We start from the raw sequence: 21,015 nt of genomic DNA, 5'->3' as shown, positions 1-21,015 counted from the left end.
AAAATGCTACAGCAGTGAGAGAGACATTTGCTGTTATGGTAAGATTTTACACAGTTGTACTTTCTATCCCTCTCCTTCAGTCTCATTTACAAGACAACATTGCTAATGGTTTTTGAACCCATTGTGCGTAGAGAAGAGAAAGGTGTCTTCATTCTGTATGGAGGAAAGAATTGGGGTTGTGGAGGTGAGCATACCCCTTGTCCAGGAACATGAAATTCCAGCCTGGGCAAGGGGCAAATCTCAGCATTTTCATAAGAAGTATTACTGTATGTGTATGCATGTTATGTATTTGCTTTTTACACATCTTTTCACCCATGTGTAGAAGACTTACAGCGTATGTGGTAAACATCTGCATATCCATACTTCTCCATATTTGATCCCTCTTCCCTGTAGAAGACATAGCCTTTTCCCTGTCTTACCACTACTGCTCAAATTAAATTGCCCAATGCAGAGTGATATAGTAGAGAGCAGTGACAGCAATGTGGAGGTTACAGACATTACTGTACTAAAGCTTGCAGAGACATCAAGTGAAATGTTTGCTTTTATTGACCATGAAAAATAAACTGCTTGTGTTACATGTGCTTTATTTTAATAGTTGCCAAGTCAAGGTGCCCATCGTATGTGGGGGCTACAGGCATCATTCTACAGGAAATGAAGCACATATTTAAAATAATCACCAAGGACGATAAATTGAAAGGTAAGAATTATCTGAGTTGTATTTGCAGATTAAAAAGTAAGAGTAGCAAAGAGAATAAAATGATAAAGTTACAAAATGAAACCTACATAGGTGCATATGTTCATAGGATGATGTTAGGCTGTTGGGCCGGAGGCCCTTAATAAGCCTAGCCTAGAATTTCACCCATGTTCCCACAAAGTCCGCACCTGTTTTCCCTGTCCAGCAGTGACACAGGTGGGATCCCAGGGGTATATTTTCTATTTCCAATCCAGTCGTCCAGGTTCCTCTTAAAGAGGGGCTGGTGAGGTACTCTACGTGACATGGAGAGGGAGTCTATCCCATAGATGGGGGAGTTGTTGGAACACGCATCTATCCCGCCAACAAGTTCATTAATGTCACAGACCAGGTTGAGACCTTGGAGTTTGACTTGCAGATCTGCAGCAACTCCATCGAGGCTGAGTTTGAGATGGCATTGTATGCCAGACACAGGTCACCTCTGAACAGTCTGTGCACGACTGAGTTAGAGGGTCAGGGCTTTTAGCCTAACTGTATAGGATAGGTGTTTGCAACCCTGGATTTTCCTGGTCAGGAACCTCTGGGGTCTCCCAACTGCTGCATTGGGGGCATTGTACTCTATAATGGATCTGATAAGGGAGGAGTACAGGGATGTTATGACCTCCTTGTTCCTGAATGAAATGCCCTTACTTATGAGGTAGGCCATGTAGAAAGTCTTCCATACAATGGTGGCAACATGGCGGTCAAAAGTCAGGTTGCTATCAATCTGGGTGCCAAAGTTCCTCACAACTGATTGCATGCTTAGTATGTTGTTGTTCATGTGATAATTAGTGGGGACACCATTTTCCCCAAAGCGGATGGTGATGCATTTCTTGACATTCAGTTTGAGGCCATGCTTCTGGCAACAGTCAGTTTGGTTAAGGCCCTCTTGGAGGATGTTCACATCATTAGGGGAATTTATGACGGTGCCCAGCTTGCAGTCATCTGCAAACTTGGGTCAACCACAGACCACTGGTTCTGGCTTGCACCTCAGAAAAGTATATCCCGAACAGTAGAGGCCTCCGATCCTGGGGTATGCCACTTCTTATGGGTCTACTACTAGAGGTGGCTTCCCCTATTTTGACAGTGGGTTCCATCAGTGAGACAGTTAGCTACCCATCTGGTAATGTGTGAGTTGATGCCTAGCTGGAAGAGTTTTTATCTATTATGCCCGAGTGGGAAATAGTGTTGAATGCTTTGGCTAGGTCAAGGTAGGCGGTGTGCACCATCTTGCCCCCATCCATGGCTTTGGTGACTGTTTTGAAGAAGGTGACAAAGTTTAACAGGCATGCTCTCCCTTAGACAAAACCAAACTGTGTGTGGTTGTTTGGAGGTTGCATGTCCTTATTTATAAGGTCCATGATAATGTGTTCCATGGCCTTGCAGATCAGGCTAGTTAGGCTGATGGGCCTATAATTGCATGTGTCAGACGCTCCACCTTTGTGCAGAGGGATGACTGTGGCTGTCCTCCTTTCTGCTGGGATGAAGCTGGTGCACAGGCTTTTGTTGAATATGGTGCCTAGCTTTGCTGAGAGCTCTTGCCTAAGTTCATGTAGGACACAGGCAGGAAAGTTGTCGGCTCCCATGGAGGCTGTATTTTTTGCCTTTGAGGGCATTAATAACCTGCTCCCTGGTGATGAGGGGAGGGGGGCAGATGCTGGGGATGTCCTGGTTTACTGATAGAGGGACAGGGGGTGAAGTTTTCACTGAACTTCTCTGCCAGCAAGGTGACTATGACATTTGTGTATGTGGTATTCTTGACCACCAGTTCAGAACTGATTTGGGAGTTACCTTTGAGATTGCAGATGTATGCGAAGAAGGCCTTGTGATTGTCCTTGCTGGATGTGGCCAATTTGGACTCAGTTAGCCATAAAGGATTTCACCAGTGACCTTATTTACTTGTTCAGACAGAGATTACTTCCAACTTGGCACCTGCTCCTTCTTGGTCCTGGACAGCAATTTTTTTTTCCTTTTTTATTATAGTCTGTTTATTGCTGATGTTCACCAGACAGGTTTAAGATGATTGGGTCCTGTCAGGTTTTGTTGAGTCCATGCAGCTATATAGGTGCTCCTATTGTTTTTTGGTGTAGGGTTGGACATTAGCGCTTGTCCCAACCGAGGTATGGTGGCTGTGAAGCTGCTTATACCTGATCTCAGGAGGTTGTAGTCAGCTTTGGAAAAGTTTTTTTGTTCGACCCTGACAAGGGGGGCTCAAGGGAGATGTTGACTTCAAAAGTAATTGCTTTATGGTCAGATCTTACCAAGGAGAATGACACTGTAGGGGTGCTACAGTGACCAACTCATGTTGGTTATTACCAGGTCCAGGAAATTTTCACCTCTTGTGGGGGTGTCGACCATATTGACCTTTGCTTCATAAAATCCTAAAATGTGCACAGTTCATTTAAATGTAGTGTTTCATGTAATTTTTTTTTTGTCGCTCTTCCAATCTGCTTGTCATTATTCCACTTGAATGGAGCTGCCTGAATTATTAGCTTGAGAATCCTTCTGGTTTTGAAGAAGCTTACTAACTGCTGCCATGCAACTGTTCCCGAAGATTTCTGATTGTAACCAAGAGCCTTCCTAAATAGCATTCTGTACCAATTTGTTTAAGAAGAACACTTAATATACTGGAACTTAATATATTTGGGCATGCAGACTAGACAGAGGGCTCTCAGGTCAGCTTGATTTGAGCTAAATGTGGGTGAACAAGCACCTCCTAATCCATTCATACAGTGCTCTGACCCTAAAATATAATAGTACAGGGAAGATAAGACATCCCTGTATATTGTATATGTGGAGCAGTATTGCATCAGTGAAATATGGCTGTTGACTCAGAAGGTTAATCCTATGAGTGGTTTATTTCCTTCCATTCATTCACCGTTGCAGTATTCTTTACTTATGGGATTCCCTGCCATGGGGAGCCCGATGTCTGCCAGTATAGCAAAGCCTACTGTTTCTTTAAGGTACGCTGAACGTCACACATGCTCCTCTCTAGCGAAGGGCATAAAGGCGAAGTCCAGAAGTACCATCCTCAGAACTTTTGCTGCCAGTCCAAACGCTTCTCCAGAGCATCGGTCTGAATGCCTACATCATTTTTGCTACTTTGAATGCATCTTTCATTCACCAGTTTCAATGATTACATCATCTTCCTGGGACCGAGCCATTGCAGATAAGAACCTCACTGGGGTTTTGTTTTTTTTCTTAGCTTTTTTTTTTTTTTTTTTGCTCTGGGGATTCATATAATTCAGGAAGGGTAAATGCCAGTATGGGAGACAGTCCCCATAAAGACCACCACAATAAGTGTCTTTTTTTTTGCCAAGGAGCTTCTTATGACCATACAACCTGTTCAAATTTGTCATGCTTTCTTGCTGAAAACAGTTTGTAGTAGGCTTTCTTAACTTTCTTTGTATCTTGAGAATCAACGCCTTAAGCTTCTAAGATGCAGTGGAAGGAACTTCCTGCCCTGAGGGTCAGGCATTTAGGGAAGAAGTTTAAAAAGTTTAAACTGGAATCTTCTGTTCAGCCTCTGGGCATTTCTCCCGAAGTTGTTGAGAACCTGGAGGCTTGCCCAGCTTTGTTGTCAGTACTCTGCCATGGCCAGGTTGGAGGCCAGTGAGGTTCCATGCTAGCAGCACATCCGATGAGCCTTTGGAGGTGTCCATTTTGGGCATTCAGGCAGAACCACGGTTGATAACTTCTAAGGGGCATAGGGGTGGTATGCAGATTTTAGTTAGGGAAGAAATTCCCTATACAGTTATTGAATGGTATCTTGGGTCAGAATCATCTACATTTTATAGGGTGAACCTTCCTTTAAAAAAGAAACAAAAAACTAAACATGTTTATCCTGCTCCTAGGGATCCACAGAGGTGAGTGGCAGGTCTTTACTCAGGGTCTGTGTAATGCTTTGATGGCATTAAAAGCTCCTCAGGATGTTTCTGTCCTGTTCCCCCTTGGTCCCTTACTCCCCTTAAAAGCCCCAGGGAATAAGTTTCCTTTGAGGAGGAGTCTGATTCTGATGAGGAGTATCCTGATTGTGTTTCACTGTTGCAGTCATCACATTTGGGTTATCTGCTTGCAGTAGCCCTTAGTTAGTCTGATTATCAAAGTCTTGGGTCCTGCATCGGTTGCTGTCTCATCTTCCATGACGTCAGGTAGTCAGGGGTATAAATCATGCAGCAGATGCCATTGCCATGCGGTGCCCGAAGCAGAAGCAGTTTGCAAGTGCCGGTTGGCCGACTCCTGAAATTTTCATTTTCGAGTTTCAGAACCAAAGTCTTTAACTAAAGCCAAGTACCCCGTTGGGGGAAACTTTTTCTTGCTCTAAATCGATGTCAGTAAAAGTCAATAATTGTTTTGCTTGTGGAAAGCAAATACCTCAAAGATTTTCATTCGTACTATATTCCTTGCCTAGGCCCTGACCATGATGTACCTCATTGTTGGTTTTGTGCCTTTTTTAAGCAACAAACTATCCGTCGTCGGTATATTTACACTTCTAAATATTTTGGTACTCTGTTAAATTATCCAGATATGTATTTGGTAAGCCACCCGACTACTGACCTTCAAAGACTACTGACCTTCAAAAAACGCAAAAATAGAGACAGACCAGGCCACCTAGGTCCAAAGCTGCCGACGACGCTTCTCCTAAGCCAGTCGCCAGCTCACCGGTACTCAGTGAGGCGCTTTCGCAGTCCTTGATGCCCACTACTTCAGATTTGCAGGCCTCTACCGAGACCCATTTGGAATTCGGTTTCCCGCGAGATGCTTCAGTTGTGGGACCTGCAGATGTCTCTGCCTTGGATGGGTCCGGAGCCGCTGTGCAGGCACCAGCTTCTGAGGGTGTATTCAGGCCTACTGACTTGCATATTAAACCGACGTCATAGTCTTCTTCAAGGCCGAACACTCAAACCATGCCTAGAAAACAGACGCCCAGACTGCATGGTCAGGCCTTTATGCCTATAAAACAAATGATAAGAATGGCTGAACACTTTATTACTTTAGGGAAAGCCAACCTTCCCCTTCTAAGAGACCTAGGACTGAAATCAAACGCACGCCAAAAACCAGCAACTCAAAAGAAGCAGGATCCAAATGAAGTTCCACAGCAAACTTTATTATTTTTTTAGCGTTTTCGTTGGCCTTAAGACTCAGACTTCATCAGAAACTCTTAAAGTACATTGTAACACACTTAAATATCCTCATAGTATAGTCACCTGATGTTAAAACCACGCCCCCCATTAATTAACACAATTAATTCATAAAGAAGCACAGTTCATCATAGAAACACAGTTCTTTCATAAAAAACATTGCCTAAAATTAAATGTGCAAAGCTGTTACATTTTGGGCTTTGTCATAAAGTGCATGTGCAATAATTAATTTAATGTTATATTGTTATTGTAGTACTTGAGGTTCATAGTAATTGTTTTAGTGCTTAAAGTACATAGTCTGCTTGCAATGTATAAAACCTTTATTCACATATGAAATTCCGATTTAAGTTTTAAATACCTAGGACTGAATTTGCTTCCGATTCTTCTGACCAGGATTCTGAAATTTCTGATGTTATGTGGTCCTATCTCGCCTACATTCTTTACTCACGGGTTCGGAGCCGAGAATCGGCTCCGACTCGGCCAACTATTTCTCTAGCACGAAGTCTCTAATTGGCTGGGCTAACCCGGTATCCCAAGATGCACCTCGCCCTAGCCCCAGATCTCGTTTGCCGCTCGTACAGTTAGGACGTGGTCTCGCTTGGCTGTGGCAAGTACCCTTTTCAAATACTTTTTCTAAGTATTTTAGCAGTCAGTTGTCTTGTAAAAGCTATTTTAATAGCTAGTCTTCTATTTTGACAAGTTCTTGTGAGCGTTTGTGAGTACTGTTTGTTTGTGGTATCCCTCTGTTTCGCGGGTTAGGACCGTTTAAGTTAGAGGACCTAGTCCTCTCCAGTGTTGTTCCCTTGTATAATTGTGCTGATTTTTGCTTTGTCGCTAGTTAAGTTTCCCGCCAAAGAAACATTTAAATTAGTTTCCTTGGCCGTTAGTGTGATTTGTTTTTTCCCGCCTTCCTCTTGTTTGCCTCTGTCTGTTGAGAGTTGTGCGGTTGTTTACCATGTCTAAAGAGCAGAAAGAACATAAACCCTCCGGGTTTAACAAGTGTACGAAATGTGGCTACAAAATGTCCATTACAGATGGGCATTCCATCTGGGTTTGTCTTGGTGCTATTCACCTGCAAGAGTCCTGCAGATGTTCATCGTGTTACCCTGCTGCAGTCATTACACTTGGGTTATCCTGTCATCAGGCGGTCCCGCAGTCAGCCGGATTTCCAAAGTCTTGGTCCGACGTCGGTTGCTGTCGCCTCATCCCTGATGTCAGTGCACCAGGGGTACATATATTGCAACTGACGTCATTTTCTTCAGTCTTTCTTGCCGCGCGGTGCAAGAAGCAGAAGCAGTTCGCAAGTGCCGGTCGGCCGACTCCTGAGATTTTCGAATACGAATTTGAGATCGAAGTCTTCTATAAAGCTAAGTACCCCATTGGGGAAACTTTTCTTGCCTCAGACCGATGTCAGAAAAAGTTAACAATTGTATTTCTTGTGGGAAGCAAATACCTCATAAGGATTTTCATTCTTATTGCATACCTTGCCTAGGCCCTGATCACGATGTCACTTGTCGTTTTTGTGCTAGATTTAAAAAATGTACTATTAAAAGACGATTTGATTTCGCACTACACTTTTTTGGCAGAAAATTTAATTATAACATGCCATCTGAGCTACCGGCGTGCACAAAAAGTGCAGGGATAAGGATCGACAGCCCAGGCCTAAGCCCGATTCCGAGGCCTCGGTTGATCCGGTCTCCGGTTATCAGTGAGGCTCCAACGCAGCCTCTGACTACCGCAGTTCAAAAAACAGAGACCGCTACAGATATTTTGACGGAATGTACTAGGCTGACGCAGCCTTTTACTTCAGACCCTACTGACGATTTATCTTCCAAGGACGTCGGTGCTTCTGAAACGCCATCGGTTTCTGAAGGCGTTTTCAGACAGACGACTCTTACAGTCAAAATGTTTTCCAACTCAGACTCCTTCCAAACTGAAAGGCTTCACTTCAGTCTCCTGTTCAAGGCCCTATGCCTAAGAAACAGATGCTCAAGATGGCTGAATATTTGATTTCTCTTATCAGGGGTTCTCAGCCTCCTCCTGACAAAAGGCCTAGACAAGAGGAAGAATCTGCTTCCTCTGAACAACTGTCTATTTCTTCATATTCCTGTGAGGACCAAGACTATTCCTTCTCTCCTTCTGAAGATTTTGATGCTGAGGGCTCTATTCCCTCAGCTTCCCCTCCAGAAGATTACTCTTTTGGGGAAACTTTACACACTATGAGGGAACATTTTCACTGGGAAGGTCAGGATTACTCGGATTCCAAGAAAAGGCTCAGAGTTTCTTTTACTCCCCCAACACAGACCTCTAGCCATCCCTCCTGTTTTGGACATTGTGGATGATGTCTATTTAGAATCCAGTTTCAACCCTGACTCTCTGCCTCCTGCCCTGGCCAAGCCTGACAGATACTACAGAGTACCTGATTCCCACAAATTTCTTTACAAAAGCCCAGTAGCTGACCCACAAATTTCTTTACAAAAGCCCAGTAGCTGACCCAGAGACTATCTCCCAGGGTCCCAAGGGGGCTAAGGCTTCCATGGCTAAAAATCCAGTACCTTCTGAAAGGGATTCAAGAGCACTAGACAGATGGGGGGAAAGAGGTTTACACCTCAGCCACTTTAGCTATGAGAGCTCTAAACTGTCAATTTCATATGCTTAAGTATCGCAATTTCTGATCTCTCCGCTTAAAACAAAAGATAACCACCCTCCCTCGACAATCTGATTTGAAAGAAGTACAGGATTTGTTGCACGCCACCGAGCAGGTGGGCAAACATACCTTGCAATGTGGGTTTGATTCTTTAGAGGCCTCCTGCAGAGCAGCTGTCACTGGATCAGTTGTAGGTAGGCATGCCTGGTTAAAGGAACAAAGTCTGCCTGATCATGTTAAAGCAAACTACCAGATGCTCCCTTACAGCAGGATGTTCTTAAAGCAGAAGAAGTTTTAAAGAAAATGGAAGATAAGGCAAAATCAATGCAGACAGTCAAAGATTTCCTACAAGTACAACCCCCTCGCTTCAGCAGAAACTGGCCAACAAAAAATTGGTCCTTTCCAGCCACTGACAGGCCTCAGAGGGGTAAATACAGGCACCCAAGGGGCAGAGGACAACCACAAGCTCAGTATAAACCTTGCCAATGGGGCACTCCAACCCAGAAGGGAGGAGAAGACAGGTCTCAACCCACCAGAAGGCAGGCTCAATGACCTGTACCTCAGCTGGCCAAACAAAGCTCTTTTGTCAGCCCCCCTGGAGGGAAAGCTAGCACTATTTGCAGACAACTGGCACATGGTCATAAGGGACAGATGGGTACTAGACATAATTTTACGAGGATACAGATTCCACTTTCACACCTTGCCAATAAAAAGAGGAATGCCAAACCTGCCACAAAATCAAAGGGCAGAGGCTCAAAAAGAAATTACAGCTCTCCTGGCCATGAGAGCCATTCAAAGGGTACCAACTCAAGAGCAAGGCCAAGGATTTTGCTCTACTCTTCCTAGTACCCAGAAAAGAAAATGCTTGGAGACCAATTCTGGCCCTTCCAATTCTAAACACTTACAAGTTCCCAAATTCAAGATGCTATCACTACAGCAGCTACTTCCCATGTTGGGCAAGGAAGCATGGCTGGTAACGTTGGACCTCAAGGAGGGCATACCTGCATGTCCCTATCAAAGTTGCAGAAGATACCTCTGTTTCATTGCAGGTTCAACCCATTATCAATTCTCTGCACTGCCCTTTGGCTTATCTACTGCGCCCAGAGTATTCACAAAATGCCTGGCACCAGTAATTGCATACTGCAGACAGAGGAATTCAAATATATCCATACCTGGACGACTGCCTCATCCAAGCAGAAAGAGAAGACATTCTATTACAACATCTGGCCTTTTGTGAAGCATCTACTGAATTGTTTGGGGTACACAGTAAACGAAAAGAAGTCAGAACTAGTACCCTCACAAAAAATGACATTCCTGGGTGCCAGCTTGGACACAGCGGCCCAGAAGGCTTATCTTACACCAGACAAGCAATTACAACTGACTCAATATTTCAAGACAATGGCAACAAAGACCCAATTAACTGCAAGAAAAATTCTGCAGGCTTTGGGCTTCATGGCATCTTGCATTCTGATAATACCATTTGCAAAACTGCATATGAAGAAATTACAGTGATACCTAAAAAGCGTATGGTCTCAACACAGACACAGCTTGGACACAGTGATATCTCTCATTCCCTGCCTTCAACAGGAATTTCTATGGTGGGCACAGGCATGTCACCTCAACAAGGATCAGCCTTTCACCTTGCCCCCACCCAGACAAACTATCACAACAGATGCTTCAGACTATGCCTGGGGGGCACATGGCAGGGCAATGCATTCAAGGCCTATGGATTGCAGAACAAAGAAAACTGCACATAAACCAAAAAGAGATGCTAGCTGTACAGAAAGCTCTGACAGCCTTCAAGGATCTACTACAGCCTGGACAACTTGCAATAAAGACAGACAACACCACAGTAATGTGGTACATAAACAAACAAGGGGGCACACATTCCTACCCTCTTTGCAGGCAAGCAATAATCTTATGGAACACAGCTCTGGCATACAAAGACCAGTTACAAGCTCAATTCCTGCCAGGACAGAAAAACACATTGGCAGATGACCTAAGCAGAAACATCAAAGACCCCCACGAGTGGAAGCTAGACCCACAAATATTTACAATGATAACTCAAAGATACCAAATATAGACCTGTTTGCCAGTCCACAAAACTACCAGCTGACAAAATTTTGTATACAAGGACATTCCACCATCAAGCTTGGAAATTGGACGCTCTCTCCTTCAGTTGGAAAAACCTGACAGCATATGCCTTTCCTCCATTACCTCTTCTCACAAAGGTTCTTTTGAAGGTCAAAAAGGAGAAACCTCGAATGATTCTCATAGCCCCAGACTGGCCATGCCAGCACTGGTACCCGCTATTGAAGAATATGGCTCACAGCCCACCATGGATATTGCCTCAAATACCTCATTTGCTCACGCAGCAAGACAAGCAGATTCTACACAGCCAGATCAAAACCTTAAACCTGGCGGCATGGCAAATCAATTTAAGCATCCAACCAGCCCCTCTTTCACAAGCAGTACTGGATGTTATTCTAGAAGCCAGGAGGCCAAGCACCAGGAAGGCTTACTTGGACAAATGGACAAGGTTTTCTGCTTGGAACGAAGCTAAAGGCCAAGACACAACTCAGCCTCGTATGCCTCACATTCTGCAGTATTTAGCCGAGATGTTGCATAAAGGACTTTCCTTCCCCTCAATTAAAATCCATGTTTCAGCTCACTACGACACAAATCCACCTTTATTTTCAAATCCTCTCCTACGGCAGTTCCTCAGAGGGGCAAAAAACATTAGACCACCTAGAAGAGCTCCTACACCAACATGGGACCTCAACTTCCTTCTGGAAAAACTAACGCTACCTCCCTTTGAACCAGCTTTTTCTGCAGACCTTCAGTTCCTACCTTGGAAGACTGCCCTGCTCCTGGCAATAACGTCTGCTAGGAGAGTTTCAGAATTGCAGGCTCTTATGGCAGTGGAACCTTTCTTCATTTTTCATCAAGACAGAGTTTCTCTACGAACTAATCCTTCCTTCATGCCTAAGGTGGTTTCCAGTGTAGCTCTAAATCAAACCATCCACCTACCCACTTTCTACCCCAATCCACAGAACAAAGGTGGGAGACTCCTGCATTCCTTGGACATTCACAGGCAGCTTCGTTACTACTTGGATAAAACTAAGGCTTTTAGGAAAAACTGACCAGCTCTTTGTTTCCTATGCTACAGCTTCTCAAGGGAGGGCCATATCCAAGCAAACCATTTCTAAATGGATAGGCCATTGCATATGATTCTGCTATACCCATCATGGGAAACCAGTTCCTCCTACCATTAGATCCCACTCTACCAGGGCAACAGCTACCTCTACAGCCTTTCTCAGGGGGGGTTCCTACCAAGGAAATCTTAGAAGCTGCAACTTGGAGTTCTGTGCACACCTTCACCAAACACTATCACTTACCTCTTTATTCTAAGTCCAGGGCAGGCTTCGCCACTGCAGTTCTGCAGGGCCTCATTGCCTCCAATAACCCTCTATGATGCCTCCACCCTACCTTAGCTTTGGGACTCGACCCAAGTGTAATGACTGCAGCAGGGTAACACGATGAACATAGTACAGTTTTGTACCTACCATAAATGTAGATGTTCGAGTGTTCACCCTGCTGCAGTCCAGGTTACCCTCCATCCAACCCCTCTGATTTACTGGCTAAATCTTTGCTAGGCCTTACTGATGTATTTGCTTTTAGCTGAGGGGATTTTGTGTTTGTACAGTGTTCCCACCTTTTGGTACTAATTTGGATCACCTTTTTGGGGGGTACCTGACATCTGGGGCAAGAAAAACTGAAGAAAATGGCATCTGTTGCAATATATATACCCCTGGCACACTGACGTCAGGGATGGAGGCGACAGCAACCGACGTCGGACCAAGACTTTGGAAATCCGGCCGACTGCGGGACCGCCTGACGACAGGATAACCCAAGTGTAATGACTGCAGCAGGGTGAACACTCTAACATCTACATTTATGGTAGGTACAAAACTGTACTTTTTTGCCACGTTTTTAGCCCTAGAGTACTGCAGGAAAGAAAAAATAAACTTGATTTTGAAGGGCCTGATTAAGCCCTCCTTTGAGGAGGCCTTAGATTCTTCTTTGTCTTCTAGTGCTAAGTTTAAGCCTTCTAAGGCCAAGAAAAGATCTCTGGCTCAGTCTGCCTCTTCGGAGATGCCGGAGAAGGTTTCAGAAGTGGATACTTCCTCCTCGGCTCCATTGTCCTCTGGGCCGCAGGAGGTATCTGTTGTACTGGAGTTGACCTCTGCTCCGATATTATTGGAGCCTATTCAGAGCTGGTCACCCAGTGTCAGGCATGAGTCTCCAGGTGGGAGATCCCAATCTCCTATTTCTTCCAAATCCTCTAGGCTGTCTGATTTGGATGTGGATAGGGTGGTCCAGAGGCTCCTGCAGTTGCTGGTGTTAGCAAAACTGTTTTCGGCTCCGACCCAGTCGGCTCCGGAGCCAGTCCCTATCCTGGTACCGATGATTCCTCCTCCGAGCACCCATGTGTCGTCTGAGCCGGAGTGCTCCGCGCCGAGTGATGATGTCCTTCAAGGATGCATCTGCAGTCCTAACATATGGGTTGTCCTGCCTCAGGCAGCCCTTCGGTCGGCCAGATTCCAAAGTCTGGGTCTGGCCTCGGCTGATGTCGCACTTCACCCGACGTCATAGCTGCTGTTTATTGGGTATAAAGGCATCAGCCGACGCCATTTTCCTCAGTCTTTCTTGCCGCGTGGTGCCCGAAGCAGAAGCTGTTCGCAAGTGCCGGTCGGTCAGATCCAGAGATTTCTACTACCGAAGACTTCTAAAAAGCTAAGTACCCCGTTGGGGACTCTTTCTTGCCTCAGCCAATGTCAGACAAAGTAAATAATTGTTTAACTTGTGGGAAACAAATACCTCATAAGGATTTCCACTCTTACTGCCTTCCTTGCTTAGGCCCAGACCACGACGTATCAGCTTGTCTAGCCTGTGCTTCCTTCAACCGACGGACACTTAGACGTCGGTCGGAGTTTGCAGAGGAGTTTTTTGGTCCTGCTTTTGCATACAAAATGCCGTCGGAGATTCCGACTACTCAATTAGCTAAAAAGCGCAAGGAAAAGGACCGACATTCGCGGCCCGCGGTTTCGGCTGAAACCATGGTTAGGCCAACCGCGAATGTCTCTGTATCGGCTGAAACCGAGCCCCCGGTTCTTCCTTCGGCCGCAAGCACGCTTCCGATAGCCGAGGCCTCACAGAGCATGGCTGAATCTGCTACTGAATTTACTGCTACAGAAGCAGCCACCCAGGATTTATCAGACACTATTCCTTTAGACATAACTACCCCTGCACGTGGGGCTGCTAGACCCCCTGCTTCCATGTCTATCAAGGCGTTGGGCTAAGGCAGCTAAATCTTCTAAGGCCTTGCCTGCCAAAATACCTTCACATAGGCCTACCTCTAGTTCCCAAATACTCAGCCTGGCTGAGGATCTCATTTCTTTGATCAGAGGATCTCAACCTCACCCAGACAGGGCCTCTCAGCCCCCTCCAGACAAGAGGCCTAGGACTGAACCCCCCGAACCTGCGTCTACAGATTATTCCTCGGATGACTCAGACCTTTCAGACCCTCACGAAGGCCCATATTCTCCCTATGAGGATTCTGATGCAGAAGACTCCATTCCTTCTGCTTGTCCTCCTGAAGAATTTTCCTTTGGGGAAACCTTGCATGCTATGAGGGAACACTTCCAATGGCAGGGCCAGGATTTTTCAGATTCAAGGAAAAGGCTAAGGACTTTTTTACACTTACCACAGCATAGGCCTTTAGCCATTCCGCCAGTACTATCAGTTGTTGATGATGCATATAATGATGCCTGTACTGCTCCTGATTCCCTTCCTCCGGCCCCTGCCAAGCCAGACCGATATTACAGGGTCCCGGACACACACTACCATTTGTATAAGGCTCCTGTTGCAGACCCTGAAACCATTTCACAGGGCCCTAAAGGTGTGGCTGCTGCCTCTGCCAAAAACCCTCTTCCCTCTGAAAGGGAATCTAGAGCATTAGAGAGATGGGGTAAAAAGGTTTATACTTCTGCTACTCTTTCGGCCAGGGCCTTGAACTGTCAATTTCACATGATTCAGTACCAGGAATTTTTGTTAGACCAGCTAAATAAAAAACTATCTTCTCCTGAACCTTTAGACCGCAAGTCCCTTCAGGATTTGGTACATAACTCTCAGCAGGTCAGTAACCATTTCTTTAAATGTGGCTATGATGCACTGGAGGCTTCCTTTAGATCAGCGGTGACTGGAACAGTGATTCGAAGGCATGCCTGGTTAAAAGAACAATCCTTACCAGACCATGTTAAGTCAAAACTCCTAGATGCTCCCATGGAGAAACAAAGTTTGTTTGGCTCCCCTGCACAGGAGGTTCTAAAAAAGGTGGAAGAAAAAGCAAACTCTGTCCAAACAGTCAAGGATTTCTTACAGGTCCAACCTCCGAGGTTTAGCAGAATTTGGCCTTTGAAGAATTGGTCCTTTCCAGACAACTCCAGAGCGCAGAGAGGTAGAAATAGGCGCCCAAGAGGCAGAGGTCAATCTAGGGGTGCCTACAGGGGACGTCAGTGGCAACCTACCAACCAGAGAAGTACTGCCACAGAATCAACTACAACCACTTCTACAGGGCAGACACAATGACTTGGCCCTAGTTCCGCCTACCAGGGAACAACTGGAAGCAACCTTGGGTGGAAAACTAGCCTTATTCTCCGACAACTGGCATTACATTACAGGAGAAAATGGACTTTACAAACAATAGACAAGGGCTACAGGTTTCACTTCCATACTCTACCAAAAAAGAGAGGAATGCCAAACCTATCACCAAGCCAAAAAACAGACGCTCTAAGACAAATCAACAACTTACTAAGGATGAGAGCTATAGAAGAGGTGCCACCTATGGAACAAGGCCAAGGATTTTACTCCAGGCTTTTCCTTGTACCAAGAAAAGAAAATCAATGGAGACCTATTCTAGATTTGTCCGCACTGAACACATACCTCATTGTTCCAAAATTCAAAATGCTGACCCTCCAGCAACTTCTTTCCATGCTGGGCAAGGAGTCTTGGCTGGTGACTCTAGATCTCAAGGAGGCATACCTGCACGTCCCTATACGACCAGATTGCAGAAGACACCTCAGATTTCTTGCAGGATCAGAGCATTATCAATTCTCAGCATTGCCTTTTGGTTTATCTACTGCGCCCAGAGTATTCATGAAATGCCTGGCATCAGTAATTGCTCATTGCAGACTTCAGGGAATTCAGATTTACCCATACCTGGACGACTGCCTAATACAAGCGGACAACAAGGCAAAGTTAACAAAAGATTTGGAAAATGTCATACAACTGTTGCAAGCCTTGGGATACACAGTCAACATGCAAGTCAAGACTAGTACCATCCCAAAGGATAACATTCTTGGGTGCAGAATTAGACACATCAACTCAGATGGCTTTTCTCACAGAAGAAAAACAAAAGCAACTACCAGTCTACTTCATGACATTAACAACACAAACTCAGCTTACTGCAAGGAAAGTCCTGCAAGCCCTGGGTTACATGGCATCCTGCATAATATTGGTTCCGCATGCCAGGCTGCATATGAGAAAGCTACAATGGTATCTAAGGAACGTATGGTCTCAACACAAGCACAGTCTAGAAGCCCAGATTCCAATAATTCCATGCCTGAAGCAAGAATTCCTGTGGTGGGCTCAGGCCTGTCAGTTGAACAGAGGCTTGCCTTTCCACAAACCACAGCCAAGCCAGACCATCACCACGGACGCCTCAGACCTAGGATGGGGGGCACACATGGTGGACAAGTGTATACAAGGCCTATGGACCCAAGACCAGCTGAATCTACACATAAATCTAAAGGAGATGCTAGCAGTGAAACATGCAATCCAGGCATTCAGACCACTCATTCAACAGGGTCATCTGCTGATAAGGACGGACAATACCACAGTCATGTGGTACATCAACAAACAGGGAGGTACACATTCATATCCTCTATGCCAGATGGCAATGGACCTGTGGAATGTGGCCCTGAACCTCAACATTCAACTTCAGGCCAGATTTGTACCAGGAAAAGAAAATTCTCTAGCAGACACCTTAAGCAGAACTACCACGGATGCTCACGAATGGATGCTGCATCCAGATATCTTCAAAGCCATAACAAAGAAATGGGGACTACCACAGATAGACCTGTTTGCCTCCCCACACAATCACCAATTGAAGAAATTCTGCACAAGAGCATACCACCCACTTGCTTGGAGGGTGGACTCCCTTTCCTTCAGCTGGAAAAACCTGACAGCATATGCATTTCCACCTCTTCCCTTGATGTACAAAGTTCTACTGAAGATCAGAGAGGATCAGCCAAGGGTAATTCTGATAGCTCCAGACTGGCCGAGGCAACATTGGTACCGCTACTGAGAAGCATGTCTCGGACACACGCATGGCATCTACCTCTATGTCCCTTACTACTAACACAGGACAACTACAAGATCCTACATCCAAACTTGAAAACACTGCAGCTAGCTGCTTGGAATATTCCATAAAACAAAATAACCCAGGTTTATCTCAGAGGGTTAAGGACATTATCCTGGAGGCACGCAGACCCTCCACAAGGAAGACTTATTCAGCCAAGTGGAAAAGATACCTCATTTGGAGTGCAGCAAAGGGAGAAAATGTCTCATTGGCAAACATAGCACACATCCTGGAATATTTAGCAGAGCTGTTCCACAATGGTCTGTCTTACTCCTCCATTAAGATTCATGCATCAGCAATTTCAGCAGAATACAACATGGATCCTCCTGTCTTCTCTCATCCTCTTCTCAGGCAGTTCTTGAGAGGAATCAAAAATGTAAAGCCTCCAAGGAAACCACCTTTACCTACATGGGATCTCAACTTTGTGCTGGAAAAGTTAACACTTCCCCCTTTTGAACCAGCAGCAACAGCAGAATTAAAATTCTTGTCTTGGAAAACTGCTTTCCTGCTAGCAATTACTTCAGCAAGAAGGGTATCTGAGTTACAGGCATTAATGGCAGTACAACCCTTCCTTATCTTCCATCAGGACAGAGTCTCTCTGAGAACTAACCCTACCTTTATGCCAAAAGTGGTCTCCAGAGTATCATTGAACTAAGCAATTCATTTACCTACATTCTTCCCCAGCCCACAGAACAGGGGGGAAAGATTGCTACATACCTTAGATGTGCACAGACAATTACGCTACTATCTGGACAGAACTAAGACCAGCAGAAAAACTGACCAGCTTCTGGTAGCATATGCAACAGGAATGCAAGGAAAAGCAATTTCAAAACAGACAATCTCAAAATGGATAGGAAATTGCATTCGATTTTGCTACTCTTTTCATGGAAAGACAACTCCTGATAATATCAGACCTCATTCCACAAGAGCTACAGCCACCACTACAGCTTTCCTACGAGGAGTGGCTACCAAAGACATTTTAGAAGCTGCTACTTGGAGCTCCGTGCATACATTTGCCAAGCATTACAATCTTCCTTATACTCTAGATCCCGAGCAGGTTTTGCAACTGCTGTTTTGCAAGGGATCTTAACTACACCATCTTTATCTTAGTGCCTCCTCCCCAGTTTGGCTATGGTATTCTACCCATATGTTAGGACTGCAGATGCATCCTTGAAGGACATAGTACAGTTTTGTACCTACCATAAATGTAGATGTCCGATAGGTATGCATCTGCAGTCAGGATTACCCTCCTTCCCTCTGTGGTATTCCTAGGGTATTTACCCCTCTTGTAGCTAGCTGTGGGAATCTATTATGGTGTATTTCTTTGTATATATGTATATATGTATATATGTATATATATATATATATAAATATATATATATATTTGTGTGTGTGTGTGTGTGTGTGTGTATATATATATATATATATATATATATATATATATATATATATATATATATATATATATGTATATATATATATATATTTTTTATATTGTTTGCTCTCTACTGTTTGGAATTATTTGCATTTATCCAAATTTAGCCTTACTAGAGGGCACCTGGCATCTGGGGCAAGAAACACTGAGGAAAATGGCGTTGGCTGATGCCTTTATACCCAATAAACAGCAGCTATGACGTCGGGTGAAGTGCGACATCAGCCGAGGCCAGACCCAGACTTTGGAATCCGGCCGACCGAAGGGCTGCCTGAGGCAGGACAACCCATATGTTAGGACTGCAGATGCATACCTATCGGACATCTACATTTATGGTAGGTACAAAACTGTACTTTCTCGTGTCTGCTCCGATACCCCCAGGTGAGTTTATCTGAGCCGGCGTCTGCTCCAACCATGTCTGTTCCGTCCTCTGGTTTCGGTACTCTGGTTTCCTCCGTCGGACCTGAGGGGGATACCTCGGGACTCCTATCTGTTCCAAGCCTCCCTCTCGGTGCATCGGCTCGGGGAATCTCTACTCTGGTCGTGGTCTCGGAGATGGGTCGGTCCTCGGATTCGGGGGGGACCTGCCTTCGAGGCCATGAGGAGCGCACTTGCCAGATCGTCGGTTACATCACCTGAATCGGTCACTCTGTCCCCCTACACCCCGGCTAGAGCCTCTGACTCCCCCTTATCCGTGGATGGCGGAGCCCAAAGGTTGGGGGATACCCCCTTGAGCGGTCCCTTACTTTCTGAGGGCCCCTCAGAGTCTGTGCCTGAGGAGCCCCCTAGAAAGAAGTTGTGCAAGAGGAAGCACATAGACTCCCAGGAAGAGTCCCTCACTTCTGATACCGACCTCTAGGAGTCAGAGGGGTCCCCCAAGTCGTCCTCCGATGACGTCTCTTTCTCCGACATCCTGGAGATTTTGAGGCAGAGAAGCTACTGGCCTTCCAAGACCCCCTCTGAGGAGGGGTCTGTATTCCTCAAGGCCTTCGGAGCTCAACCCTCCACCTCCTGGGTGTCTCCACCCTTCGACCTCCTGGATTTGATTTGTCGAAGGGTGTGGGAGAACCCTGATTCCGTGGAACCAGTGCCCAGACATCCAAATAAGTTCCTTTCTGCTCCCCCGGGGAAAGAGTTCCTGACCAAAGGGGTTTCGGTAGATGCCTTGGTGGTGGCGGCAGCTACTTAGCAGGAAGTTGCAGAGGCTTTTTCTTCCATCCATCCTCCTAACAAGGAGTCCAGGAGTATGGACCGGTATGGGAAGCGTACCCTGTCTTCGATGTCCTTTATCTTGCGGTCGCTAAATTACCTCTGTCATTTCACTCTGCTCCAAAGAGATCTCCTTAAGGAGCTAGGAGATACTCTGACGGGTAACATGCCTGAGGCAGTAGCGCAGACTGTTAATGCCCAGTTGTCTACCCTTGGTTCCATTGTCAACTCGTCCATGAGGCTCGTATCTTATGCAGCCAAAGGGGCGAGTAGGGCAGCTACTCAGGTGTAGCTCTCAGAAGGCAAGCCTGGATGTGCTTGTATCATTTCACGGAGGCCTTTAAGTCTTCCTTCACTGACTCCCCCTTTGATGGGTCCTCTCTCTTCAGGACCAAAGTGAGACACCCTCACCAGATGCAAACAGGAGGGAAAGACCCTATCTGCCGTAGGGGCCTGTTTCTCTCTCCCTTCTAGGCGTTGCCCCAAGGCTCAGAGAGGAGGGAGAATGTGGTTCAAAAAGTCTCTGAGGTCCTTTCTTGCAGCTCAAGGTGAGTCCCCTTCCAGAGGCAGAGGAGGGGGAATTATTCTGGAAGACGCCATCCTAGAGGCAGAGGAGGCCTCCGTAACTCTGGAGACCGCAATTTATTTCGCGGATCTTCCTTTCAGCGTTCCTGAGGTGTTGCCCGACTGTGCTGTTCTGAGCCAGCCGGGGGCCAAATTTTGTTTCACCCGGAAGCCTGGGAAAGAATCACCCAGTATCGTTGGGTGCTTTGAATAGTTACCGGAGGTTACAGTATCCCCTTTTTATCAACACCTCCTCCAGTCAGAAGAATCCCGGACATCCCACACAGTCAACAGGATCAAGCAGCACTAGAAGTTGCAAAGCTGCTAGAAAAAGGAGTCATCCAACCAGTCCCCTCAGACCATATCGGATCAGGAACTTACTCGAGACTCTTTTTGTTGCCGAAAAGAACAAGGGACCTGAGACCCATTCTGGATCTCAGTCGACTGAATCACTACGTTCTGAAGTCCAAGTTCCGAATGGTCACGCTTCAGTCCATTTTTCCATTGCTGGAAAAAGGAGTATGGATGTGCTCCATCAATCTCAAGGATGCCTATTACCACATCAAAATGGTCAAGGCATCCACAGTCACTTCCAGTTTCGTGCCCTGCCCTTTGGTTTCACCACAGCCCCCAGGGTGTTTGGCAGTGGTGACAGCTCACCTGAGACGTCAGGGTTTCCAGGTGTTTCCGTATCTGGACGACTGGCTTCTCACTGCCCCCACCAGGCATCTGCTCATTCAAGTCAGGGAAGACTACCATTGCACTGTCAACAACTAGGAAGTACTTTGAACTGGGAAAAGTCTGCCTTGC

The 21,015-nt window shown here is 45.8% G+C and overlaps 1 protein-coding gene across 3 annotated transcripts in view; it reads left to right on the top strand.

The window, feature by feature from the left end:
• POP4 (POP4 homolog, ribonuclease P/MRP subunit) overlaps nucleotides 1–21,015 on the top strand; it is a 220,578-nt gene that overhangs the window by 112,462 nt on the left and 87,101 nt on the right. For 2 of the 3 annotated variants that reach the window (XM_044081670.1, XM_044081668.1), the window contains exon 6: nucleotides 596–697. The exons of the other annotated variant lie outside the window; for it this stretch is intronic. In XM_044081670.1, coding sequence (XP_043937605.1) covers nucleotides 596–697 — 102 coding nt within the window. The remainder of the gene's footprint in view (nucleotides 1–595; nucleotides 698–21,015) is intronic. 3 annotated transcript variants of the gene reach the window in all.

The sequence above is a fragment of the Protopterus annectens genome, chromosome 8.part1, assembly GCF_019279795.1.
Source record: "Protopterus annectens isolate FY-2018-M chromosome 8.part1, PAN1.0, whole genome shotgun sequence".
Lineage (NCBI taxonomy): Eukaryota > Metazoa > Chordata > Ceratodontiformes > Protopteridae > Protopterus > Protopterus annectens.
Note: the sequence above shows the minus strand (reverse complement) of the source record. Positions and strands in the feature narration are given on the sequence as shown.